Source organism: Vulpes vulpes, chromosome 2 (assembly GCF_048418805.1).
Source record: "Vulpes vulpes isolate BD-2025 chromosome 2, VulVul3, whole genome shotgun sequence".
In the NCBI taxonomy this organism is placed as follows: Eukaryota; Metazoa; Chordata; class Mammalia; order Carnivora; family Canidae; genus Vulpes; species Vulpes vulpes.
In genome coordinates this window covers 138,246,812-138,255,423 of record NC_132781.1, presented here as the reverse complement: position 1 = coordinate 138,255,423, position 8,612 = coordinate 138,246,812, and the positions used below count along the sequence as shown (strand labels likewise).

The 8,612-nt window shown below is 52.1% G+C and overlaps 1 protein-coding gene across 1 annotated transcript; it reads left to right on the top strand.

Moving 5' to 3' along the window:
• Positions 1 to 1,360: 1,360 nt before the first annotated feature.
• SPMIP8 (sperm microtubule inner protein 8) lies at positions 1,361 to 8,290 on the top strand. The gene is made up of 7 exons (XM_026011714.2): positions 1,361 to 1,583; positions 5,449 to 5,510; positions 5,809 to 5,983; positions 6,417 to 6,478; positions 6,691 to 6,755; positions 7,110 to 7,142; positions 8,260 to 8,290. The coding sequence occupies exons 1-7, from the start codon at positions 1,361 to 1,363 to the stop codon at positions 8,288 to 8,290; spliced, it is 651 nt and encodes a 216-aa protein (XP_025867499.2).
• The last annotated feature ends 322 nt before the right edge of the window (positions 8,291 to 8,612 follow it).

The window sequence follows — 8,612 nt, the reverse complement described above, 5'->3', positions numbered from 1 at the left end:
CTGCAAGGGGCCAGGGCTAGGATATCACCTGTTAATCCCTAGCCTGCTGAGGCCACCACTCTCTCTGATCCCTTTATGCTGACCCTGGATACTGACTACTGCTAATCACCACCCCTGGAGACCCAAGGGCTGGCAGGCAGGGCAGTACCCTCTGCTCTCAAGTCTGCAGGAGGGCTCACAGTCACCCTGCATGCCAGGGCCTAGGATCTTGCCTGACATAGAGCCGTGTGAGGCCCTGAGAGAGATAGCGACTAGCCCGGGATCACACAGCATGCCCTGGCTCGCCCTGGCAGGGCCACCTCCAGGGAGGCCTGCTTCCTGTCTGACATTTTTCAACACACCTGGCTTGAGCTAAGGCCTAGAAGACAGCAACCTTCAGGAAAGCCAAAAGTGGGAGCCAGTGCACAACACCCCAGGTAGCTGGCTCCTCTCCTGGGAGCCTACCATTGCCAGGGTTGCCGAGGAAGAGGAGGCGCCCTCACAATCAGGTGGCAATGGGCATTGTCTCTCTGCAGAATGTTCCTTTATTCTCCTACTGTATGAGGTGCTGGGGCCAGCCCATCTCCCTGCCTCTTCTCCCCACTGAGCAGTTGGAAGAGCAGAGAACCCTCACAGACCTGTGTACCTGCAAACCAGGTAGCCACCGTCAGAGGGTGAGGAGCAAGGAGTCCTTTGTGTCCTCTTGTCCCTGCCCCACTTCCCGTCCCCCCCAGGCAGGCCCGCACCCTAAGACAGCTTCCCCAGGGCCAGTCACCTTGCCCTCTCCCTGCTCTTCCACCATCTGAGGTCCTCGCTCCTCCCACCCACCTACCACTCACCTCCGTCTCACACGTCTAACTGGGTCAGGCAGAAAGCAAGCTGACTCAACAAATTCTCACTGAAGTTTCAATGACTGAAAAGCCATGGGAATAGCCACTCTTTAAAGGGAGGTGCTGAGTAACCAGCAATGTTTTTCTAGTCCCTATCTCTCATGCCTCGCCCCTGATTTAAAACTTTCCTATGCCTCCCTGTAGAATTTTGAGTAAATGCCAGATACTTTAGCTAAGGCCAGAAGTCCATAATTAGCTACCCAGAGGCAAACTGAGCTAAATCCTGAAACCACTTGCTGTTCACGAATTAAGAATAGACTCCCATGCATCCTCTTTTAGACCATCCCCAACCACATAGCCCCTGTACTGACCCATCAGAGCCCTTAGCAAATCGTGTGTGCATGGGTGGGCGTGAGTCTGAATGCCCCCAACATCGCATGGGAGCCCCCAGCTCTGGGTAGTCGTGTTGGACAAGAAAACAAATCTGCAGGGCCAGGGTTGTGCTACCCTATAGAAGGATGTTGGGGTCGGGGTGTCTCTGCTCCCCAGCCATGGCCCGCATCATCGACCTGGTGCCCTGGGATGATGGCTCCACGCACATGTATGCCTCCCCGGCCATTCTGCTGCCTGTGGAGCGGACACGCAACCAGTTGGCTGGCGTGAAGCAGCAGCTCTACCACCCGGCCCTGCCCAGCCTGCGCCGCATGGACATGGACTCGGTCAGGGCCTGCCTTTCCGACGAGCACTGCCAGTCCACCACCTACTGCCGCAAAGGTCCAGCCACCTGGCTGCCTCTGGGCCTTGGGGGAAGGGGTGGGTGATTTCGGGGGAGAGCCCTGGTGGAGGGAACACCCGGAAGCACGGTGGGAGGGTGAGGGGTTAGGGAGGTAGGAGAGGGGACCTGCCCAGGCCTGAGCCTCTGCTTTCTTATTAGGAAAATGGGATAACAGGGCCTGCCTCATATTATGGTGAGATTGAAACAAGCTAAGAGAATAGGGGACAGGAGGGGAAAATAAAAAGAGATAAAATCATAGAAGGAGACAAACCATAAGAGACTCTTAATCGTAGGAAACACACTGAGGGTTGGTGGAGGGGAGGGTGTGATGGAATGAGCACTGGGTGGTACATACAACCAATGAATCACTGACCTCTACCTCTGAAGCTAATAATATACTATATGTTAATTAATTGAATTTAAATTTAAAAATAAACAAGCTAAGAGAAGCACTTAAAGTTGTGCCAAGCATATAGTACCTGCTCAACAATACTATAATGGTGGTTACTCTTGGAGAGAGAAGTGTGAAGTCAGTAGTCGGGGTGCTAGGGATGATCATAAAGTGATAGTGAGGTCTTCTGTCTGATGTGCTGTCTGTGTGGAAAGGGAAGAAAAAGACCCTCCTCACACTTGCCATGAATGAGCTGTGGACAGTAGAGAAGAGCCTTTGGGATGAAAAGGCTGCATGCACCCGAGGAAGAGCCCTTCATCGATTGAGGAGCTTGGGTGTAGAGGTGCGGGTGCCTGTGAGTGAATGAATGAATGGATGGATGGGTGAATGAATACATTTTCATTTTCAGCACATTTATTAAGCACTTGCTTTGTGCCTGATGTTCCTGGGGAAGCAGGGAAACAAAGGTATCCTAGCTAGAGGGGTCAGTGTGGGTGGGGGGACCTGGAAGGCAAAACCTGCCCCAAGTGTTGGGGGACCTTGAGGGGTTTGGTAGGGTCAAAGGACAAGTTTGGAGCGGCAGCAAGAGCCAAGGTTGGGGATGAGGGAACTGTTGCTAAGCTCAGAGGCCTGGACCTTGGAGGCACAGGGGAAGTTCTGAAGACTTGAAGTAGGAATGAGGTCTGAGCAATCTGGGGGTGGAGAGGTAGAGGATGGCCCAAAGGGACCAAAGATGAATAGGGGCTGGGTAGTATGACAGGGAGCGACCACAGTCTTCAGGAAGGAGTGACAGTGTGTTGGCCACTGGAGAGGGCTCGGGAAGGTATTTAGGAGATAAAGACAGGATTTGGTAGCAGCGTGGATGAGGGGCAAGAGTAGGAAGTCTGGAACCATACCCAGTTTCCAGCTCAGGTGACAAATGCGGCAAATGTATCATAGACTGCATGGAGATCTCTAGAGGTCCCATGCAGAGCCCTGGGGGGCCAACATGGGAAGTGCTGGAGGTGGGTGGGGAAGCAGTGAGGAGGGAGGGATGAAAGGTGAAGTGGAGCCCCCACACCTGGCCCTCTAAGGGGGAACAGCCATGGGGCTCCCGATGACTGCTGCGTGGGAAGGCTCAGCACGTTTCTTCCAATTTCCTGGCTTCTCTTGGAAGTCAGGAATCTAGATTTCTAGGGAAAGCTCTTGATTTAGATATGTATTTTATTGCAAGCATATGCTTTTTAAGAAAGTGATAGAGGAAAAATAAATAAATAAATAGTAATAGGGTGGCTCAGTCAGTTAAGTGTCTGCCTTCGGCTCAAGTCATGATCTCAGGGTCCTGGGATCGAGTCCTGAGTCAGGCTCCCTGCTCATCAGGGAGTCTGCTTCTCCCTTTCCCTCCGCCCTCCACCCCCTGCACTCGTGCTCTTCCTTTCTCAAATAAACAAAATCCTTTTAAAAAGTAATAGAGTCACAGGTTCAAAATTCAAAATGTTGTAACAATGTACATCTCCCTCCACTGCAACCCACCTGCGCTTACAGGTAACCACCGTTTCTAACATACCCTTACACTATTTACCAATATGAATACAAACATATATTCTTTTGCTCCCCAACTTTTTGTTATAAATATGTTCCAACATAGAGAAAAGTTGAAAGGATAATATTATGGACACCCAGTGCCTTCCACCTTCTCCAGTTAATCTATTACTTTATTTGGTTCATCTGTAACACACACACACACACACACACACACACACACTCACACACACTTCAGCAAGCAGTTCCCAGTGACAACAACCTCCTATATGACATAATACCATTTTCACATCTAAGAAAGTTAACAATAATAGCACCTACTCTTTGCTCCATATTAAAATGTCCCAAATGACCACTAAAGATGTCTTATAGCTTTAAAATCTTTCTGGAACCAGGCTGCAATCTAGGATTGTGCACTGCAACTGGTGGTTATGTATCCTTTGTGGTCTGAAATAGTCCACCCACTTTCCATTTTTCCCTAATATTTCCCTCTTTAGAGTTCAAAACAGTTATGTTGTATACAGTCCTACGTTGTGAATTTGAGTGATTGTTTCCTTACAATGTTGTTTACCATAATTGTTTTCTGTAAACTAGAAACTAGGTGTACAGGCTTGGTTAGCCAGGTAAAACATTGCTGGCCAGAATCTTGCACAGGTGACGGATGCCATGTTTGCCCTAATGCTTCAGCAGGAGACAGGTAATGCTATTAGCCCACTATTCATGATGCAAAGTCTGATGACTTGGTTAAGGTGGTGACCTGAATGTATATTCTTCTCTGCCTCCATCATCTCAGTTTTAGGCTTTCAAGCAAAAGATAGCATACAGCATATATTCTCATGCATCTTGGAGGGTCTCGTATGGAGAACTTCCTCTATTTTAAGTAGCTGCCTAGTAAGGAGGTATCATAGGGTATTTAATGAGTCCTTTAATGACAGACACTTGAGCTGTTTCATCATTCTCTGCTACAAACAATGCTGAAATGGGCAGATCTTTTACCCACATCATTTGCCAGTCATACACCAGTAATGTGGGATAAATTCCCAGAAGTAGGACTATTAAGTCCAAAGGTATATGAATTTATACTCACATACTCCTGATAGATAATGCCAGTTGCTTTCCATAGGCTGGAATCAATTTATACCTCCTCTGGCAATGTTAGGGCAGTGTCACTGTTTCCGATAACTGCACTAACTTTTGGATTGTTTCCAATCTGATAGGCAAATACTGGCATCTTAATGTAGTTTGAATATGCATTCATCTTATTGTGAATGAGGCTGAGTGTCTTTTCACATGTTTTAGGGACCATCTGCACTCCTTGTGTTTGTGTGTGAACCACCTATGCATATGGCTTGCTCATTTTTCTTTTCTTGTCTCGATTTCTAGCAATTCTTAGGGCAATTGCTCCATCTGTAAACTAAACGGGAATATTTTTTCCCCATTTGTCCTTTGATTCTTGTCAGTTTTGCTGAGCAGAAGTTTATGTTTATGTAGTCAAAGTCATCAATCTTTCCTTTTTGGCTATTGGATTGTGGGTGAGTTGGTATGGCCTTCCCCACCCCAAGGTTATAAGGGAATTTACATGTTTTCCTCTAGTACTTTCATGGTTTCATTCTTTTACATTGAAATCTTTGAACTACTTGGAGTTTATCAGCTGTAAAAGTAAAAATCTAGGGACACCTGGGTGGCTCAGCAGTTGAGTGTCTGCTTTTGGCTCAGGGCGTGATCCCAGAGTTCTCCTGCTTCTCCTTCTGTCTATGTCTCTGCCTCTCTCTCTCTGTGTCTCTCATGAATAAATAAAATCTTTTTTTAAAAAAAGTAAAATCTAATCTTGTTTTTTTTTTTTTAAGTTGCCAAAAACTCCCAAAAACTTTTGAAGCAGTGTGGGCCAAAGATCTCCTGAATGGGTGCACAACGGGCTGATGGAGGAGACATCTCTTCTTTCTCTTTTTCAGATGATTTTGACAATGCCCACTTCACACTTTTGGGTGTCCCCAACAAACCCCTGCATTGCTTGGTAAGTGTCCTTTGCTCCTGGACCTCCCTGGGTTTGCTCAGGAGAGAGGATGTGAAGGTCCTGCGTGCGCCCAGCCCCAGAGTGCCTCGGGTTCTTCAGCCGCCTGCTTGGGCCCCTTCCCCCCTTCCCATGTCCTTTAGGGGGCTTCTCGGGGTCTAGGCCAGGCACCTAGGTCAGACGGGCCAAGATGTCAGTTGCGGTCTATAGGATGGACTGGGTCGCCCCCCCCCCCCCCCCCCCCCCCCCCGCCAAGCTTCTGCACCTACCCACGCGTTCCTGACTCCCCTGGCCCCGGCAGGACATCACGGCGACTGGCCAGAAACTCCGCAACAGGTACCGCGAGGGAAAGCTGGTACCCATTGCTCCAGGCATCAACCGGCTGGACTGGCCCTGCTTCACACGCGCCATTGAGGACTGGTCCCGCTTCGTGTCCGCCGCCGGCGAGTTCAAGCTGCCCTGCCGGAGCAGGAAGGGTCAGTCTCCTGGGCCCGGAGGATGCCCTCGGGGAGGGGCTGGGGGAGACCCGGAGCTCCAGCTGCGGCGGGGGGCATCGGGTGGGCTGCGACAAGGACCGCGGGGAAGCGGAGGAGCAGCTGGGGCGCTTGGAGCGGGCAGGACCGCGATGGGAAGAGGGACAGAGATGGGGCTCGTCCTGGGGGGGGGCAGGGGCCAGGTCCCGCCGGAGGGAGCCCCCTGGGAGGAGGCCGAGCGCGGGGCGCGTTCCGGTCCGGGGGAGCAGGGGCGCGGGGCGCGGCGGGTCCCGGCGGGGCAGTGGGGGCAGGACTGGCTCTCCCACAGGTGTGGGCGTGGTTTGGGCCGGGGGCGGGCCTAGTAGGGGCGGGGGGGGGGCGGGGGCGGGGCGGGGCGGGGCGGGCTGGGCGCTGGAGGCTGGCGGTCCCCCCGCAGGCGAGAGTTTCAGCGGCTACGCGGTGCGGTACTTGAAGCCGGAGGTGACCCAGAACTGGCGGGTAAGGAAGATCTGCGCGCTGACCTGTCCCTGGGGACCAGGAGGTAGGGGAGGAGAGGCCAGCACGCGGAGCGGGGTAGGGGAGAGGTCACCCGGAGCAGAGTTTTCCAGGCCCCAGGGCCAAGATCTCTGGCAGAGAGGGCTGTGGGGGCCGGGGAGGGGGCCAGTGTCCCCCTCGGCTCACTGCCCCCCCATTTCTCTGGCCCGCGCCAGTACTGTCTCAACCAGAACCCCAGCCTGGACCGCTACGGACAGAAGCCCCTGCCTTTTGACTCCCTGTAAGTGACACCACAAGCCCTGGGACCCCATACCTGGAGGAGGGAGGATGAGGGCTTGGCCACTTTCCTCAGAGCACATTTAGGGACCCTTGAATATGTGAGACCCGGGAAAACTGCTTGGTTCCAATACACCACAAGAAAACAGCAGTTTCAAAATGGATAGATGTTTAATTCTCATCAAACGGTGCATCCTGTCGTCCAGTCCCTGGCAACCCCACCCTTTCGGAGTAGAGGCCTTAGGTGGGACAAGGGTGGAATGTAATCCTCCCGGTGGGATGGCGCCTCCCGAGATGGGAATGAGGTTCCCGGAGAGGGTCGCCCCCACCTCGGGCTCACCTTCCTCTTCTTCCACAGGAACGCTTTCCGACGCTTTGGCTCTATCTACAGGTAGGGGAATGACCCCGCCCCGCTCCACACCCAGCCACTCCCCAAGGGGCGGTGCCCAGATAGCCTCGGGGCTCAGGCCATTCTCAGACCCCTCTCCACTCCACTTCACCCAAGGATTGGTACCTCCTGGGTGATATGGGGGTGCCGAGCTGCTTCCCTCCAGGGAGATCTGCACCTGCCCAAGGTGTGGCCTACTGAGAGATGGGAGCAGAATGCATGTCCCACCCAATTTGGCTCAGGCTGGGCCAAAAGGAGAGGGCTTACCGGGTGGAGATCAGGGGCCGGAGAAGTAAACAGACATATAAGAAACATGATAGAGAGAACTTAAAGTCCACCTTCCAGAATGGGGGTAGGTGGGAGAGGCTGAGGCTCCTGTTCCCAGCAGGACAGTGCAAGGTGTTAGGCATCTTGGTCATTTGGCCATCTCCCACCTACCTAGCCCTCTTTCCTGCACCACAGCAGTACCACATTCCTTGGTGTCACCCAAAGTACCAGTACACCCAAGTACACCAGGCCTTTGCTGGTGCTGTTTCAGGGCCTAGATGATCCTTCCTTCTCTGCCTGGAAATTTCCTCCTCATTCTTGAAAGCCCAGCCTAGATGTCCCATCCTCCTTCAAGCCTTCCCTGCCCCTCTACCCCGCCCCTGCAGCTCAAACCCTCAAGGTGGGCCACCACAGGTGCATCCCTATCTGATAAGGATGCAGAGTATTGCATTATAGTTACTGATGGAAAGCTTACCTTCTCTCACCCACCCTGTGCACACACAGGGGAACACTTTCTGATATTTTACTATGATATAATGCCTGCCAGAGTAAGTGCACTAAAAGTTTGAAAAATAAGTAAAGCAGGGCAGGACTGGGGATCAATGAGAAACAAAGATGAGGCAAACTGGAAGGGGAGGGGACTTGAAAGTCAAGCAGAGTCTTAGAAATTATATAAATAAAATGAAATAGGGAGCTGTTGAAGGCTCTTGAGCCAGGAGAGGCAGGATAGAAGCTGTGTTTTTGGAGCCTTGAGGACAGGAAGGTGGGGTGGGGGGCAGGCCTGCAGAAGGACAGCCTGATTTTCCCCAGGACACCCTGGAGGCCCCTGCATCAGCCCTCCTTCTTTCCACAGCCGTGTCAACTACCAGACCCCTTGGCATTAATCTGTGAAAAGGAAGCCAAGCCTCAGGCTGCTGGACTATGTCATCTCAGGTTCTCCAGCAGGACGGAGGGTATATGGTGGCATCACTCATCTCCCTAAGAGTTCAGCCTGACTGAAAATAAACCTAGTAATAATAGGCCAGGCCCATGTCTATGTTTGTGTGTGCATGCACACATGTGTTGCAGGGACTGGGAAAAGATGATGGTATCTTACCTGTACCTGCCCCCTGCCAACTCCTGGAGGACAGTACGGAGGCTAGAAAAAGATGTCTCATGACCCCAAGTAGAGATCCAGGGTCTGCACCCCAAGACTCAGCTGGTAGT

Coding starts and splice junctions, on each gene's coding strand:
- SPMIP8 (XM_026011714.2), top strand. CDS start 1,361: ATGGCCCGCATCATCGACCTGGTGCCCTGGGATGATGGCTCCACGCAC. Junction 5,984..6,416: donor GCCCTGCCGGAGCAGGAAGG/GTCAGTCTCCTG, acceptor GTCCCCCCGCAG/GCGAGAGTTTCAGCGGCTAC. Junction 6,756..7,109: donor CCCCTGCCTTTTGACTCCCT/GTAAGTGACACC, acceptor CTTCTTCCACAG/GAACGCTTTCCGACGCTTTG.